At 40.2% G+C, this 18,783-nt stretch overlaps 1 protein-coding gene across 1 annotated transcript in view; it reads left to right on the top strand.

The window, feature by feature from the left end:
• LOC122562026 (myosin-4-like) overlaps window positions 1-10,393 on the top strand; it is a 37,812-nt gene extending 27,419 nt beyond the window's left edge. Inside the window, exons 28-38 of the mRNA XM_043714446.1 lie at window positions 2,808-3,004; window positions 3,898-4,081; window positions 4,187-4,352; window positions 4,442-4,566; window positions 4,734-5,042; window positions 5,129-5,332; window positions 5,421-5,546; window positions 6,451-6,621; window positions 8,801-8,905; window positions 8,999-9,094; window positions 10,247-10,393. Of these exons, the coding sequence (XP_043570381.1) occupies window positions 2,808-3,004; window positions 3,898-4,081; window positions 4,187-4,352; window positions 4,442-4,566; window positions 4,734-5,042; window positions 5,129-5,332; window positions 5,421-5,546; window positions 6,451-6,621; window positions 8,801-8,905; window positions 8,999-9,094; window positions 10,247-10,393 (1,830 nt within the window). The remainder of the gene's footprint in view (window positions 1-2,807; window positions 3,005-3,897; window positions 4,082-4,186; window positions 4,353-4,441; window positions 4,567-4,733; window positions 5,043-5,128; window positions 5,333-5,420; window positions 5,547-6,450; window positions 6,622-8,800; window positions 8,906-8,998; window positions 9,095-10,246) is intronic.
• The last annotated feature ends 8,390 nt before the right edge of the window (window positions 10,394-18,783 follow it).

The raw sequence follows: 18,783 nt of genomic DNA, 5'->3' as shown, positions 1-18,783 counted from the left end.
TATGGAATGAGCTGCCAGAGGATGTGGTGGAGGCTGGTACAATTGCAACATTTAAGAGGTATTTGGATGGGTATATGGATAGGAAGGGTTTGGAGGGTTATGGGCTGAGTGCTGGCAGGTGGGACTAGATTGGGTTGGCATATCTGGTCGGCATGGACAGGTTGGACCGAAGGGTCTGTTTCCATGCTGTACATCTCTATGATTCTATGACTCTAAATACATGGACATCCTGTCCCTCAGGATTCCCTCCAACAACTTGCCCACCACTGACGTCAGGCTCACTGGTCTATAGTTCCCTGATAGCTTGAAACTCCAGGGTGAGGCACAGAACTGAAGGGAGAGGCAAAGGCCAGGGTGGGACCTCCACTGACAAACACCTTGACAGTCAGTGGTAATGTGTGCCCACTGCGCTAGGGTAGAGGCCCTGTTCCAGGAGGTTCGACACGTCAGTTGCAAGCTGAACAATCTAAAACACTGGTTCTTTGTGCAGAGAGTTGATCCTATCCCTGTAGCCCCTGTGTTGGTCCCACATCTCTTTGGAGCCAAATCTCTATGTCTGTCAGATCCATTCTAGTGGACTAAGATGGAGCTGAGCAGAAGGCAGCTCCTGCTGGTGCTGTTCCTGCTCCTGATGACTGTTGGTGTTCTCATTAGGGGTCTAAGCTAGACCTATGTAAGTTATCGGATTTGCTACTGTGAAGACATGACAGCAGGAAAGTGCAGTCCGAGGTATGTGAAGTCCAAGAAAAGTGTATGTTTCCCTTTGTTTTTAATTCATTTATATGCTGTGGGCATTGCTGACTGGGCCAGCATTCATTGCCCATCCCAGTTGCCGTTAAAGTGGTGAGCTGCCTTCTTGACCTGCTGCAGTTCATTTGGTGCAGGTAAACCTGCAATGCCAATAGGGAGAGAGTTCCAGGGTTTTGACCCAGTGTTGCTGAAGGAACAGCAATGTATTTCCAGGAAGATGGGGATCACTTGTCAATTGCTTCTCAAAAGAGATGCGATGAACAGGAGCCTTTATCCTATTTTACAGCTGGTCAATTTCACTGCTCGAAGACCTTCCAGCCTGTTGATTTCACTGAAGAAACTCAACCACAGCTTGGGAAACCAGCATATAGTTCTTAAAGCCAGAATGCTGGACTAAGTACTGAAATAAATTGCCTCTTTGAATATTGCTTTTACTTGATTGCTTCATGGGTGCTCCCTGTTCGCCTGCAAAGCTGCTGTTAAGATTGGAAGTATGACTTGAGGGGATCATGAATTGATGTCAACATTAGGGGGGATTTGATGCCCACTGTGCCTGAATCTCCCTTCTCTTTGGTGGTTAAAATTCTGCCCAATCAGTTGTTTGTAATAATGCTTTTGGATGCCAAAACATAAGGCAAAAGGATAAAATAAAAAGTTCTGCCTGATTCACATTTCTTACGTTTCTTGATTTTCCACCACTGCCCTGGTAGGTTTGCAGTTCATGTGTTTCTAAAAGGAAGAAGGTGCACAGGTACGACTCGTATGCAAGTGGGCAGCACGGTGGCTCAGTGGTTAGCACTGCTGCCTCACCACACCAGGGACCTGGGTTTGATTTCTGCCTCAGGGAACTGTCTGTGTGGAGTTTGCACATTCTCCCTGTGTCTGTGCGGGTTTCCTCCGGGTGCTCTGGTTTCCTCCCATAATCCGAAGATGTGCAGGCCAGGTGAATTGGCCAGTGCTAAGTATGTGAGCAAAAAATTACTTAACTATTATAATTTAATAATCCAATTATTAAATTGCTGTTGGATCCACTTTGATCAATATTCTTTGTTTATTAACCGCCTATCATTAAGGCATCACTTGAACAATCAGAAGAAATGTTGCTTTGAATTCAGTTAAATATTTGAGGGTAAGCTGAAACTATAAATATGAGGTATCAGTCATGATTGATAGGAATTATTGGCAAATAAGTGATGGAAATTGGGTCTGTCGAGTACTGCATGAGAACAGTGTTGCAGAGGTGGGATACGGCATTTGAACCATTCATGTAAGGCCATTGAACTTCAGGTAGCACTGCATCCAGGCCCTGGAGCTAAAACCCCTGTAATTGATTACCACACCTATTTGATTACACTGCCTTCACAAAATTTGCTAGCCTTCCTAGCCCTTTTGGATATTTGACATTTCTCCTTTTCACCACTTACCTGACTAAAGCCTTCAGTGCATAATCTGAAGATCTTGCCGGCTGTGTGTCCCATATTGTACCATTCCTCTGTCTTTCCCAGGTTAGAATCAGTTGTCAAATAACTTGAAGCACCTGAACCTTAAGAGGTAGGCTATCTGTAACTCAGGTGAAATACCCAAGATTTTAGCTGGAGTAGGGAATCTGAAATCACTTAAATAAATAATTAGCCAAAGGTTTGCGAAGCCTCCATCAGAGTTGATGGACACTCGGTATTCTGAATACTGATCTCTGAACCTGTTTTTTGACCTTATGTGGCTGTTGCTTTTTCAAATCATTTTACTTTACAGTTTACAAGATCAATAGAGGGCAATTGTGTTTTTAAGAGGCACATACACATTCCAATTTTCTAATAACTTGGGTCTACAGTTAATTTGACAGAGTGCCAATAGAGGCAATATACAGCTGTCAATTTTTAACAAAGCAAGCACTGTTCATGTGTGAGATAACGTGTCAATAAGATATTGCAAATCACTTCAAGTTTGCTTTGGCTTGTAAAAACTCTGCCATATTAACACTCTTTTATTTGATCTCTTAAATAGAAGATTTGGTGACATTCCTGATCTTTCTTTCTTCTTGTGTTATATATGAAAAGGCTAAGAATGCCTTGGCACATGCTCTGCAATCTGCCCGCCATGACTGTGATTTGCTCCGTGAACAATATGAAGAGGAACAGGAAGCAAAGGCCGAGCTCCAGCGGGGCATGTCCAAGGCCAACAGTGAAGTTGCTCAGTGGAGAACAAAATATGAAACTGATGCAATCCAGCGCACAGAGGAACTGGAAGAGGCCAAGTGCGTACATCTGCTATATCAATATAGTGGCTCAGTGGTTAGCATTGTTGTCTCACAGTGCTAGGGACCTGGGTTTGATCCCAACTTCTACCTGCGGAGTTTTCACATTCTCCCCATAACTGTGTGGGTTTCCTCCCATAGTCCAAAGTTAGGTGGATTGGCCATACTAAATTGTGCAGGCTAGGTGGATTAGTCATGGGAAATGCAGGTTTATAGGGATAGACTAGGGGGGAATTTGGTGGGCGAGATGGGCCAAATGGCTTGCTTCCACACTGTAGGGATTCTATGATGTATGTATACATTTTCATCATTTGAGCATACATTAAAGAAGCAGTTCAGAGAAGATTCACTAGATTAATTCCAGAGGTGAAAGGCATGACATATGAAGAATGATTGAGCAGTTTAGACCTGGACTTGCTAGAGTTTAGAAGGACGTGAAGAGGACTAATTGAGGTCGACAAGATGATAAAAGGGAGTTACAAATTATTGACATAGAGGAGATATTTCTCCCTGTGGGACAATCCAGAGCGAGAGGTCAGTTTTAGGCTATGGGGTGGCAGATTTCAAACAGAGGAGCAATTACTTCTCTGGAAGGGTCATGAATCTGTGGAATTCACTACCCCAGAGTACGGTGGATACTGGGACACGTAGTAAACATAAGAACGAGGTAGACAGATTTTTAATTAGTAACAGGTTAAAGGGTTGTGGGGAGTGAGCAGGAAAGTGGAGTTGAAGCTGAAATGAGATCAGCTGTAATTGTATTGATGGTAAAGCAGGCTTGAGATTTTGACTTGCTTACTCTTGCTCCTAGTTCTTATGTTCTTATGTTAAATGTTCTTGGATCTATTATTTTACTTTTGAGGAGGAGGATAATTCGCTTTTTTTTATTTTAGGAAGAAACTAGCCCAACGACTGCAGGATGCAGAGGAGCAAGTTGAGGCAGCCAATGCCAAATGCGCTTCACTGGAAAAGACAAAACTGCGTTTGCAAGGAGAGGTGGAAGATCTAATGATCGATGTGGAGAGAGCTAATGCTGCTGCTGCTGCTCTTGACAAAAAACAGAGAAACTTTGACAAGGTGCATAGTAGTTTAAACAGAGCTTGCACTGTGCCAAACCGTACATGAAATATACTTGGAGCAGTGACCAAAGAAATAAAAACCTGTTTGTTCTTTTCATTATAGATCCTGGCAGAATGGAAACAAAAGTACGAGGAATGCCAGGCTGAGCTGGAGGCAGTGCAGAAAGAGTCTCGGTCTCTCAGCACTGAGTTGTTCAAGATGAAGAACGCTTACGAGGAATCTTTGGATCATCTTGAAACCCTGAAGAGGGAGAACAAGAACCTGCAACGTAAGTCTCCAAACAATTCAAGTCAGGAATATTTCAAATGGGGTTTTAGGGCTGCTGACCCATTCTGATGTCTAAAACTTTTTGTACAGAGGAGATTTCTGACCTCACTGAACAAGTTGGTGAATGTGGGAAGACAATTCATGAGCTGGATAAAGCAAAAAAGATCGCTGAACATGAAAAGACCGAACTTCAAAGTGCATTAGAGGAAGCAGAGGTAAACACTTTTTTTAATACATCTAATATTGTAATTTATCTGGTGGTAAAAGACAGTTACAGATCCAAAAGAATACCTAATTATTATAATTTAATAACCTAATCATTAAGTAGATGCTGCATCCATTTTGATCAATATTCCTTGTAAATTAACCACCTATCAAAAAGGTATCACTTGAACATTCAGAGGAGCGGTTGCTTCGAATTCAGCTTGAATTGACTCAAATCAAGTCAGAGGTTGATAGAAAGATTGCTGAGAAAGATGAAGAAATTGAACAACTAAAGAGAAATCACCAAAGAACTGTCGAGGCACTGCAGAATACCCTAGATGCTGAAATAAGAAGCAGGAACGATGCCTTGAGACTCAAAAAGAAAATGGAAGGAGACTTGAATGAAATGGAGATTCAGTTGGGTCACGCAAACCGGCAGGCTGCAGAAGCACAGAAACATCTTCGGAACATACAAGGTGTGCTCAAGGTATGTGAAGTCGGTCGACGTTTTGCATTTGCATTGTCAAGTTTCCAACTGCATTTCCTCGTACAATTGAATACTTTACAATTCAGGAAACACAACTGCATCTGGATGAAGCTTTGAGAATTCAAGGCGACCTGAAGGAGCAGCTAAGCTCAGCAGAACGGAAAAGCAACCTCCTACAAGCCGAACTTGGAGAGGTTACATTAGCTCTAGAGCAGTCAGACAGAGCTCGCAAAATTGCTGAACAAGAAATCTTTGATATCAGTGAACGGGTTCAGCTGCTTCATACTCAGGTAGCTCAAAACACAAGTCTTTAATGCCTATGTTGAAACATCTTATTTGATTAATAATACCAAATGTCATCTTTCTTACACCTTTTAGAACATTAGTCTTATCAACACCAAAAAGAAGCTTGAGACTGATATTTCTCAGCTTCAATCTGAGATGGAAGATGCTATTCAAGAATCAAGAAATGCTGAAGAGAAGGCCAAGAAGGCTATCACTGATGTAAGATTACCAAATTTTTAATAACTAAAATAACTAATATATTTCTTTTAATGCATGAAATGGAATGTGACCCTTACTTCAAAGCAAATGGAATATAAAAGCAGGGAAATTTTGCTACAACTACACAAGGTAATAGTCAGACCACAGTTGGAATATTGTGAACAATCTTATCTAAACCAAAGATATGTTGGCATTGGAGGCAGTTCAGGGCAGTATAAAGAGAAAATTAGAACTGGCTGTTTAGGAATGGTATCAGGAATTACTGATTTCAGGAATTCACACTAAGGGTAATGGAAGTCTGGAGTTCTATATTTTAAAAGGTTGTTGAGGCTGGGAAACAGTCAATGTTGAGATTGATAATTTTTTTGTTAGATGATTGTGTGTGGGTTATGGAACTAGCCATAAATATGAATTTGATCTAAAATGGTAGGATAGGAATGGCCTAGTCTTGTTTTTTTTAATAAAAGGGATATGGATTTGTTGGCCATCTCTACTTGTCCTTGGAAAGGTAGTGATGAGCTGCCGTCTCAAACTGCTGCAATCCATTTGGTGTTGAAAAATTCACAGTGTTAGGGAGGGAATTGCAGGATTTTCACCAAGCAACACTGAAGGAACAACAATACATTTCCAACTCAGGATGGCAGTGACTTACAGGGGAATGTGCAGATGCTGGTGTTCCCATATATTTGGTGCTATTATCCTTTTGGGTGGTTGTGGTTGTGGGTTTGGAAGGTGCTCCCAAAGGAGCCTAGGTGAATTTCTGCAGTGCATCTTACAGCAGCGGTGTTGGAATCGCTGAAAATTTTTTGGAAGTTGTGCTAATCAAGTGGACATCTTCTGTCCCATTTAATAGCATTTTTACATAATTACAGAAGTTTCACTTCATTTTCATTGTTTAAATCAGGCAGCAATGATGGCTGAGGAGTTGAAGAAGGAACAAGATACAAGTGCCCACCTTGAGAGAATGAAAAAGAACCTTGATCAAACCGTCAAGGATCTGCAATTCCGTCTGGAAGAGGCTGAGCAGTTAGCATTGAAAGGTGGAAAAAAACAGATGCAAAAACTAGAGACGAGGGTAAGCTGTGCAAACAGTACTCTAAGTTGAGGATTTCTCAGAGAACATTTGTCGCAAACACATAGCACAAATAATTGTTGACTTCCTAAAGTAAATAATTATGGTTAAATATCTTGTAGAATTTTTAAAAATGTCCAAAGTTTGTTAATTTTTGATACTAAAAGTGTTCTTATAACCATAAAAATGTATGGAAATAAAATTTAGAAAGAAACCAAGTGATCGAATATTCACTACTGGGTATGCTTAAAAGAAAACTTGAATTAAGTTGAAGTTGGTGTGAGTACAGTAGGAATTGGCCTATGGAATGAGACCCTTAGCATTTGACTTTAATGAACTCAGAAATCAGATATGATTGCTGAATCTTACTGCTGATGAACATCCACTTCATTCTTATGGGTAGACAAGCTTCAGCTTTGGGTATTTGTCCTCTCTATAAAATGTTAAAGAAAATAGCATCCTTAATATAGTGGTATTAGTTTGTAATGACCTCATATCAATGACTCTTCTTTAACATGGCAAATAGGAAAATGTAGTCTGTCTATTTAGTTCCATTGAATGGCATAAAAAGTCCAGCATGATGCAGAATCAGACACTTTTGAAAAGAAATTCATTCATGGGATTTGGGAATCACTGGCAGATCATCGTTTATTGTCCATTTCTTAGCGCTGTTGAGAAAGTGGTGATGAGCTGTATTCTTGAACCAATGCAGTCCAGGTCACATGGGTAGACCCATAATACTGCTAGGTACGAGTGTTTTTAAATCCACTCATAGGCTGTAGGCAGTGCTGGCTGGGTCAGCATTTATAGCCGACTCCTAATTGGCCTTGAGAATGTGGTGATGGCTGCATTCTTGAACCACTGAAGTCTGTGTTATGCACTGTTAGGGGAGGAAGGTAAGAATTTCAACACAACAATTGATGCCACTGTTTATGAGGTGGATTCTATCTTTCTATTATTTCATTGAATGTTATAATTTGGAATTGCAAATAAAGACATTTTCACCTTCGATAAGTAGTTTAATTATGAAAATTGGGGGTCACAAGCAATTGTTGCTACATTTGTTAGGTGTATCCCTGTGCTCTTCAGCCCCAACAGTTTTGCCCATAAAATTGTAAATGCATGGTGTAATTTAAAAACCTGTTATTAATTCATTTGTGACCCATTCCTTGGTTCTTATGCAAGGTGTAAGATTGTCCACGCCCATGAACAAATCAGAATTAAAAATGCTCAGGTGGTTTAAAGACACCTTATGAAGTTTGTAAATGTAATTATTACCCTCTGTGATATTATTATTCGAGAAACCCTGTAACATTAAAATGTAGGTGACAAATATAGAGCCATACATAAGCATCCAAGTCCTTTGTCATTGCACCCCGGACAAAATGTGGCAAGGTTTAAACTTTGGAACAGGCATGTATATTATCAGGTACTGACCTTAGGATAGTAACTGCAGTAGGAAATCCAAAATTGTGTATTACCAAGCAATTTTCAAACTGTGATATTGTTTACATCTCTATGGCTCCAAAATATAGGAGCTGGAATGTCATGTTGCGACTGTACAGGACATTGGTGAGGCCAATTTTGGAGTACTACACTTAATTCTGGTCTCCCTGCCATCGGAAAGACGTTGTTAAATTTGAAAGGATTCACAGCAGATTTAGATGTTGCTGGGATTGGAGAGTATGAGTTATAGGAAGTGGCTGAATAAGCTGCAGCTATTTTCCCCGGATTATTGAAGGCTAAGGGGGTGATCTGATAAAAGTTTATAAAATCATGAGGGGTATGGATGGGGCAAATAGCCAAGGTCTTTGTCCCAGGGTGGAGGGTCCAAAGCTAAAGGGCATAAGTTTAAGATGAAAGAGGAAAGATTTAAAGGGACCTAAGGGACAACCTTATGTAAGAATGAGCTGCTAGAGGAAATGGTGGAGGCTGGTACAATTACAACACTTAAAAGGTATCTGGATGGATATATTAATAATAAGGGTTTACAGGAATATAAGCCAAATGGGACTATACTAACAGGATATCTGGTCAGCACAGACGAGTTGGACCGAAGGGTCTGTTTCTGTGCAATGACTCTATGACTACATAACTTCAACGTGAAGCAACATTCAATTATTTATAGAACTAGAATGATCCAAGGAGAACTACAATTTTGAAATATTTATTGCTTTTATAGATACGTGAATTAGAGAATGAACTTGAGGCTGAACAAAAACGTGCAGCAGAGGCAATTAAAGGATCACGGAAATTTGAAAGGAGGATCAAAGAGATGACATTCCAGGTAAAGAATTAATAGTCAAAAATTTTAATAATTGTTACTCAAGAACTGAAAAAAAAGCAGAGATTTTCATTTCTTTTTATTTTTCTCAACCAGTCTGTGGAAGACCATAAAAATCTGAGCCGACTGCAGGATTTGGTGGACAAATTACAACTAAAAGTCAAGTCCTACAAAAGAAATGTTGAAGATGCTGTAAGTAAATAAATAATGCAAACTGTCATACATTTAAAGAGATTTTTACTTTTTCACTGTGACTTATGACATTTTCATTATTTGATTTGTGCAATTTTGTAGTTACAACACATCAGTTTTTGATACAGTTCTTAGGTACAATTTGAATCAAATAGAATTCTTTAATTTGGTGGGTCAGAAATATCTAATGATAGTAAAATTATTTGAAACCAGTTACTTTTGACACTAAAATGCACCTGCTATTGATATCATGCAAAAGACATTGGACTGCATTTTGCCTTCAATGCTGGTCAAGTGGCATCAGCCATTCATTAAGTTTGCACTGGCTCCTAGATTTTCTATGGTTTCTTTCATTGGAACTTGTCTTTGAGCTAAGTTTCCCAAGTGGGGTCACGAGCTGAAGTTTTGGGGTCACATGTTCTGAGGCAGCAACGGCTGTCATGGGACTCTGACTGAGTTAGGATAACTGCACTCCCATTCTAACAGCTTCCCCCGTCCTCACAGCCTGATAGCCTCCTACCTGCCACTCTTACAGTTCATACTGACAAGTGGTGTCAGCTTTCAAGCTTTGAAACAAAGTCATCATGTTTGGGAAGCACTACCTTAGCAACCCAAAACTAGGAAGCAACTTTATATCTCCTTAACCAATCAGGTTATAGAATTGCTAATGACCAAAATGTGTCAAGCTAGAATATTTAAAGCAATGTAAAATCATGTCCAGAAGATCAAAAAAAAAGGAAAATAAAGGTGGAATTAAGAGAGAGATAAATAGAAAGCAAAGGTAAAAGATTACATTTATTTCTTTTTTAAAAGCTTTGACAATAACTAAAAGCTGAAGGAAAGAGATTCCACTTCTGGAAAGGTTAATTTTCAAAGACATCTATGTGCTATTCCATATGTTCACCTATATAGCAAGTCTCTGAGATACTGCTCTTGTTTAGCTTCTAGATAAAGATGGTAACTCTGTCAGCAATTTTTGGATCTCTGCACTTAACTGCATGTGTGCTGCTGTTAGAGGCTGTAGTCTGCTTTAATTCTTTTAAATGGCAAGCCAAATCTATTTGGTGCCATCAAGTACATGGAATGCAAATTTAATGTCAGCTTGGGGTTAGAGTCTGGAATAAACATTGTCACGTATTATTACCTATCCAGGAGGAGCAGGCCAATGTTCACATTTCCAAATTCAGAAGGACACAGCACGAGCTGGAGGAAGCAGAGGACCGTGCAGATATTGCTGAATCGCAGGTCAACAAACTGAGGGCTAAAAGCCGCATTATTACCACCAAGGTAAAAGACTGAGCTTAAGCCATTGTAGTTCTCAATTTCTGTCTGTTAATGAGACATCTGGTATTCGATGCCACAACTGACATTGTGTTGTCCAATTCTCTTTCACAGAAAGTACTGTACACTGCAGAATGAATATCAACTCACAGTTCAGCATCATAAAGAAGAAATGCACACAATGTGAATTTCTTAGCAAGTCTTGCTGTGGTCATTGTATCCTACAAAAAATAAGAGATTTCAAATTGTAGCGGGAAGTAGAGAAAAATAAAGCATGTATTGTATCCTCTGACAGTGGCATTCCTAATTGTAGCCAACACAAGTTATGGCATTTTTATCATTGGAAAATCCATAGAAGCATTCCCAAGGCAGCACATTGCATTTAGTAATATTAGTACATGTCACAATAAAATTATAAGTTTTAAGATTGGCAGTAAAGTTGGGTGTTGACTGGGTGAAGATGCAAACCTCATTACACTTTTCATGAGCTGGCTGTAGCTTTTAGAAGGTTAACTACTAAATCCATTGTGTTTGGCACCTAGTACACATGAGGAATTGAAAATAGTAGTATTTCTGCTGGCTTATTGAAGGACATTGATGAGATTAAGCTAGAGTGGACCATTTCAATCTAACATCACCCAAAGGTAAATGGACAGGACGTAATTGGCCACCCATTTGGCAACACAGAAAAATTCTAGATTACATTGAAGTCAAAAGGAAATAAAGTTGTTAAGTTGTAAAATGAGCAACTGACCTGATCTAGTCAATCTACAACCAGAAATAACCCACAGAGGGCCGGACTTCATGGTCTGGAGGAGGTGTGAATATAGCCGAAAGCTGACCAGGAGTAATTGATATAAAGATAGAACAAAGTGACAGGCAGAAGAGAAAAAAATGTTAATGGAGGAGAAGAACCAACAACCTGCTCTTAAAATTCTGTTCGCAGTTGACATTGTCTCTACTGCTACAGTAGAGACTATGTTTTTGAATTTTGTGCAATCAACAATATTCTTTAAAAAATGTCAATTGGCCCTATTTTCCTATGTTAATATATCTTTCAGAAGAAAAAAAACTTATAATTTGGATATTTGACAAAATCTACTCAGTTCTTCTTGGGCATCTAAGCACTATATTTAATCAAAATCCTTCCATTAGTGTTTGAGATACATTGTTTACAAACAGACAATTAACAAATAGGAAACATTAGCTCTATTTACCTTGCTGGAGGCAATAATTCGTAACAAAATAGAATAATTATTACTACAACTTTGCTGGGAGGCCATTTGTTGGATTATTACTTCAGAAATGCATTGACAAATTATTCAATAATTATTCAAGTGCGTGGCTCCAAGGGAACACCATGGTGCATCAATAGAAAGATCAAGCCTGTATGGTGCTACAGAATTGTGTCTGGCATTACCTAATGATCCCAGCCATATGAACATGCAGATAACCATTTGAAGTAGGTGGAGAAGTAGGCCTCAGGCCTGTTCTACCATTCAATGAAATCATGTTTGATCTGATTTTATCTTTCAATCCGCAGTCCTGTCTACCCCGATAACTTTTCAACTCCTTGCTTAACAATAATCTAACTATGTCTGCCTTAAAAGCTATTTAAGGACTCTGTTTCCACCGCATTTTCAGGGAGGGAGTTCCAAAAACTCTCAACCCTCTGAGAGAAAAAAAACTCATTACCTCTATTTTAGAAGGACGACACCTAATTTATAAATAGTGACCTCCTCGATCTAGAATCTCCTATAACAGGAAACATCCTCTCCACATTTAACTGAACAAGATTCCATAAATTCTTATAAAGTCATAAAGTCATTTCAATCATAGAGTTGCACAACAGAGAAACAAACTCTTTGGTGCAATTCGTCCATGCTGACCACATATCTTAAATTAATCTAATCCCGTTAGCCAGTATTTGGCCCATATCCCTCTAAACTCTTCTTATTCATATACCCATCAAGATGCTTTTTAAATGTTGTAATTGTACCAGCCTCTACCACTTTCTCTGGCAGCTCATTCTATACATGCACCACCCTCTGGGTGAATAAATTGTTCATTAGGTCCCTTTTAAATCTTTTCTCTCTCATCTTAAACCTATGCCCTCTAGGTTTGGACTCCTCTCCCCTGGAAAAAGACATTGGCTATTTACCCTATCCATACCCCACACGATTTTATAAATCTTGATAAGGCCACCTCTCAGCCTCTGAAGCTCCAAGTAAAATAGCCCCAGCCTATTCAGTCTCTACCTATAGCTCAAACCCACCAACCCTGGCAATATCCTTGTAAATGTTTTAAGAACCCTTTCAAGTTTAATAACATCTTTCCCATAACAGGGTAGCCAGAATTGAACACAGTATTCCAAAAGTGGCCGGACCAATATCCTGTATAACTGCAACATAACACCCCAAATCCTGTACTCAATGCACTGATCAATAAAGCCTTCTTCACTACCAAGTCTTCCTGTGACTCCACCTTCAAGGATCTATGCACCTACACCCCAAGGTCTCATTGTTCAGGTACACTCCCCAGGACCTTACCATTTAGTGCATAAGTCCTGCGCTGATTTGCCTTTCCAAAATGCAGCACCTCAACATTTATCTTAATTGAACTCTATCTGTCACTCCCTGACCCACCGGCCCATCTAACCAAGATCCCATTGTATTCTGACAGAACTTATCTGAGATAACTTCTCAGAGTACTTCACTGTCGAATACATCATCAATTTTGATGTCATTTACAAACTTACTAACTATACCTCCTATATTCACATCCAAATCATTTATACAAATGACAAAAAGCAATGGACCCAGCACCAATCCTTATGCAACACATCACTGGTCGCAGGCCTCCAGTTCAAAAAACAACCTCCACCACCAAAGTCTGTCTCGTACCTTCAAACCAGTTCTGTATCCAAATGGCTAGCTCTCCCTGGATTCCATATGATCTAACCTTGCTAACCAGTCTACCATGAGGAAACTTGACGTTCATCTTGCTGAAGACCATATAGACAACAATTACCCCTCTGCCTTCATCAATCTTTGTCACTTTTTCAAAAAACTCAATCAGATTCACAGGACACAATTCCCACGCACAATTCACTAATCATCCTTCCTATCCAAACATATGTAGATCCTGTCCCTCAGAATCCCATCCAACAAGTTACTCACCACTGATGTAAGGCTCACCAGTGTACACTTCCCTGACTTACCACCTTTCCTTACCACCTTTCTTCAATAATGACACCACATTAGCCATTTCCAGCCTTTCAGCACCCCACCATTGAATACCGTAAAGGCTAAATACTCACCTCCTGACTCCCCAAAGCCTGTCCATCAGCTATAAGGCACAAGATAGGAGTGTGATGGAATACTCCCCACTTGGCTGCATGATTGCAGCTCCAGCAACACTCAAGAGCTTGATACCATCCAGCAAGGGGTCAACTCCCACTCTTCTAAACTCCAGCAAAATACAAGCCCAACCTGTCCAACCTTTCCTTGTAAGACAACCTGCCTATTCCAGGTATTAGCCAGTAAACATTCTCTAAACTGTCTTCAACACATTTACTTCCTTCCTTCAGTAAGACTACCAATATTGTGCACACATGGGTCAATTGTCAGCATTTGACATCACAGTCACATTTGGCCAAATGTGGCATCAAGGAGCCCAAGCAAAACTGGAATCAATGGCTAATCAGGAGGAAACTGTCTGCTGGTTGGGGTCATACCTTGCACATTGAAAGATGGTTGTGGTTGTTCAAGGTCAGTCGTCTCAACTCAAGGACATCTTTGCAAGAGTTCCTCAGGTTAGTATCCAAGGCCCAACCATCTTCAGCTGCTTCATCAATGACCTTCCCTCCATCATAAGGTCAGAAGTGGGGATGTTCGCTGATGATTGCACAATGTTCAGCACCATTTGCAACTCCTCAGACACTGAAGCAGTCCATGTTCAAAAGCAACAGGATCTGGACAATACCAAGACTTGGACTGACAAATGGCAAGTAACATTCACACCACACAAATGCCAGGCAATAACCATCTCCAATCTAATCACCACTCCTTGACATTCTAAGGTGTTACCGTCAAGGAATCCCCCCACTATCAACATCTTTGTAGCCACCATTGACTAGAAACTCAGCTGAATTCACCACAAACACACAGTGGCTACAAGAGCTGGACAGAGGCTAGGAATACTGTAATGACTAAATACACACCTCCTGATTCCGCAAAGTTGTCCACGATCTATAAGGCACAGGATAGAAGTGTGGTGGAATATTCCCTGCTTGCCTAGATGAGTGCAGCTCCAGCAACACTCAAGAGCTTGACACCATCCAGGACAAAGCAGCCCACTTGATTGGCACCACATCCACAAGCATTCACTCCCTCTATTGCCTTCAGTGCGTTATCTATAAGATGCACTGCTGACATTCACAAAAGATCCTTAGACTGCACCTTCCAAACCATGACCACTTTCATCTAGAACCACAAGGGTAGCAGATACATTAGAATATCACCACCTGCAAGTAACCCTCCAAGCCATTTACCATCCTGACTTGGAAATACATTAGCATTCCTTCACTGTCGCTGGGTCAAAATCTTGGCATTCTCTCCCTATGGGCACTGTGGATCAACGTACAGCATGTGTACTGCAGTGGTTCAAGAAGGCAACTCACCACTACCTTCTCAAGGGCAACTAGGCAATAAATATATGCCTGTTGTATATCATATAATACTTCTTTGAGAATTATCCACTGCCTTTCTTTTATTATTATTCATTCACGGAATCTGAGTATTCCATAAGACCATAAGACATAAGAGCAGAAATTAGGCCATTCAGCCCATCGAGTCTGCTCTGACTTTTAATCATGGCTGATAAGTTTCTCAATCTCATTCTCCCCGTAACCCTTGATCCCATTTGACCTTCAAGAACCTATCTATCTCGGTCTTAAATATGTTCAATGACCTGGCCTCTATAGCCTTCTGTCACAATAAATTCCATAGATTCACCATTCTCCGGCTGAAGAAGTTTCAAGATCTTCCCTTTACTCTAAGGCTATGCCCTTGGGTCCTACCAATGGAAACATCTTGCCAACATCTACTCTGTCCAGGCTATTCAGTATTCTGTGTTTTTCAATTAGACCCTATCTCATCCTTCTAAACTCCATCGAGTATAATTCCAGAGTCCTCAAAAGTTCCTCATGTGTTAAGCTTTTTATTCCTGGGACCATTCTTGTGAACATCCTCTGAAATCACTCAAGGGCCAGTATATCCTTCCTGAGATATGGAGCCCAAAACTGAAAGTATTCCTGTCCAAACCAGCATTTTTTGCCTGTGCCTGATTTCCTTATTGTAAGCTCTTACAATGTATTTTCTCAAGCCATCATAGCCAGCATGAATCTCATACCTTCATAGTTTCTTATCGTCAAATTTGAGAACCTTTATTCAGACTGAATTTTATTACATTCAAATTTAATTTGTAATCATATTATGGTCACTATTTCCAAAGGACTCTTTGACAGCAAGGTTATTTAGTTGTCCTTTGTTATTAATTCTTTGTCAACAGTCCCTAGTTGTTTCTTCAATGTACTGCTCGAGAAACACATCTCATACAGAAATAGTGCCAGAAGACTGGAGGATAGCATATGTTGTCCACTTGTTCAAGAAGGGGAGTAGAGTCAACCCTGGAAATTATAGACCAGTGAGCCTTATTTCGGTTGTGGGTAAAGTGTTGGGAAAGGTTATAAGCGATAGGATTTATAATCACCTAGAGAAGAATAGGTTGATTAGGGATAGTCAACACGGTTTTGTGAAAGGTAGGTTGTGCCTCACAAACCTTATTGAGTTCTTTGGGATGGTGACAAAACAAGTGAATGAGGGTAAAGTGGTTGATGTGGTGTATATGGATTTCAGTAAGGCATTTGATAAGGTTCCCCACGGTAGGCTATTGCACAAAATACAGAGGCATTGGATTTGAGGGTGATTTAGCGGTTTGGATTAGAATTTAGCTAGCTGAAAGTGGTGGTTGATGGGAAATGTTCATCCTGGAGTTTAGTGTGGTGTATTGCAAGGATCTGTTTTGGGGCCACTGCTGTTTGTCATTTTTATAAGTGACCGAGATGAGGGCGTAGAAGGATGGGTTAGTAAGTTTGCGGATGGTGGCACAGTGGCTCAGTGGTTAGCACTGCTGCCTCACAGCACCAGGGTCCCAGGTTCGATTCCAGCCTCAGGCGACTGTCTGTGTGGAGTTTGCACATTCGCCCTGTGCCTGCGTGGGTTTCCTCCAGGTGCTCCAGTTTCCCCCCCACAGTCCAAAGATGTGCAGGTCAGGTGAATTGGCCATGTTAAATTGCCCATAGTGTTAGGTGCATTAGTCAGAGGGAAATGGGTCTGGGTGAGTTACTCTTTGGAGGGTCGGTGTGGACTTGTTGTGCTGAAGGGCCTGTTTCCACACCGTAGGGAATCTAATCTAATCATGACATAAATGTTGGTGGAGTTGTGGATAGTGCTGAAGGATGTCACATGTTACAGAGGGACATGGAAAAGCTGCAGATCTGGGCTGAGAGGTAGCAAATGGAGTTTAATGCAGAAACATGTAAGGTGATTCACTTTGGAAGGAGCAACAGAAATAAAGAGTACTGGGCTAATGGTAGGACTCTTGGTAGTGTAGGCGAGCAGAGAGATCTTGATCTCCATGTACATAAATCCCTGAAAGTTGCCACCCAGGTTGATAAGGTTGTTAAGAAGGCTTATGGATTGTTAGCTTTTATTGGTATAGGGATTGAGTTTCAGAGCCACGAGGTCATACTGCAGCTGTACAAAACTCTGGTGTGGCCGCACTTGGAGTATTGCTTACAGTTCTGGTCACCGCATTATAGGAAGGATGTGGAAGCTTTGGAAAGAGTTCAGAGAAGAATTATTAGGATGTTGCCTGGTATGGAGGGAAGGTCTTATGAGGAAAGGCTGAGGGACTTGAGGCTGTTTTCATTAGAAGAAAGTTGAGAGGTGACTTAATTGAGATATATAAGATAATCAGTGGGTTAGATAGGGTGGACAGTGAGAGCTTTTTTCCTCAGATGGTGATTGCTAGCATTAGGGGGCATAGCTTTAAACTGAGGTGTGATAGATACAGGACAGATGTCAGAAGTAGTTTCTTTACTCAGAGAATAGTAAGGGCGTGGAACACACTGCCTGCAACAGTAGTAGACTCGCCAACTTTAAGGCATTTAAATTGTCATTGGATAAACATATGGATGAAAATGGAATAGTGTGGGATAGATGGGATTCAGATTGGTTCCATAGGTCAGCACAACATTGAGGGCTGAAGGGCCTGTACTGCGCTGTAATGTTCTATGTTCTAAACCTAGTATACCTTTGAGCATGTTTAAGCTATCCTTTAAAGATGGCAAATTGCTACATGAGTATTATGTATATAATTGTTCTCAGTAATTGGTTAGAATTAGTCTGGAACATCTTTAACATTTAGAATTGTGATAAATACTCCTCTCCTTTTCACTTAACATTGAACAAAGATCCACAATTTCCATAAGTCAATATTACAAGGCATTTATTCACACTTTTGTTCTCCCTTAAATTCTTCAACATTCTAAAGACATTTTGATGCTGCCACTGTTTTCATTTCATTCATCCTTGAGCTGGCTGCTGTTGTTTACACTCCAAATTATCAGCTTTTATCTTGCTAATGTCACCATATACCAGTTAAATTAAGTCGCTATGTTTGTTTCTATGGTAATGAAGCAGAGTTAGCAGGTGTTGTAATAGCTTTCCAGAATGTGAACAGTACAGCAGCAACAGGGACACATCCTAATCCGGTGAAAGTCTGGAAATTTATCATCATTACGTTTGATTGGTCTATATTTTAGCACTGCTGTTATTAAATATATTACTAAATTTAGTTACGATAAAACTCATTTGAGATTTTAAGATATTAAGAATGTGTAGTTCGCAATGGAACAGCAGGGGACATCAGAGCTCACTTTCATAAAATCTCCATTTTACACATAGTCCAGCAGAGGTCATTGGATATCCACTAACTATCAGGAGATGGCACACAGTTCAATCGACTGTACTCCAGTACTCATCCAAAGTAAATCAGAATTAATCCATTGATCAAATCTGAACTTTTCTAGACTAGAATTGTCTTCACAGTACTTGAAATTGTCTTTAGGCCACACTCCTGGTCTGTGACAGGAGACTCAGGTCACAAAAAGGAGCTATGACTGTGCACTTTGTGTGAAGACTAAACCAAGCATTAGTTTTATCTGCATGTACAGAACTCCAGTTTGTCCATAAATTATTTTTTAATGAGAAGAGATTGTGTGAGCAAGCACATTTACTATTTCATAGCATTAATAAGACTGATCAAAGGCCCAGATGTTGCAG

Source organism: Chiloscyllium plagiosum, chromosome 24 (assembly GCF_004010195.1).
Source record: "Chiloscyllium plagiosum isolate BGI_BamShark_2017 chromosome 24, ASM401019v2, whole genome shotgun sequence".
In the NCBI taxonomy this organism is placed as follows: domain Eukaryota; kingdom Metazoa; phylum Chordata; class Chondrichthyes; order Orectolobiformes; family Hemiscylliidae; genus Chiloscyllium; species Chiloscyllium plagiosum.
This window is presented reverse-complemented; position numbering and strand designations above follow the sequence as displayed.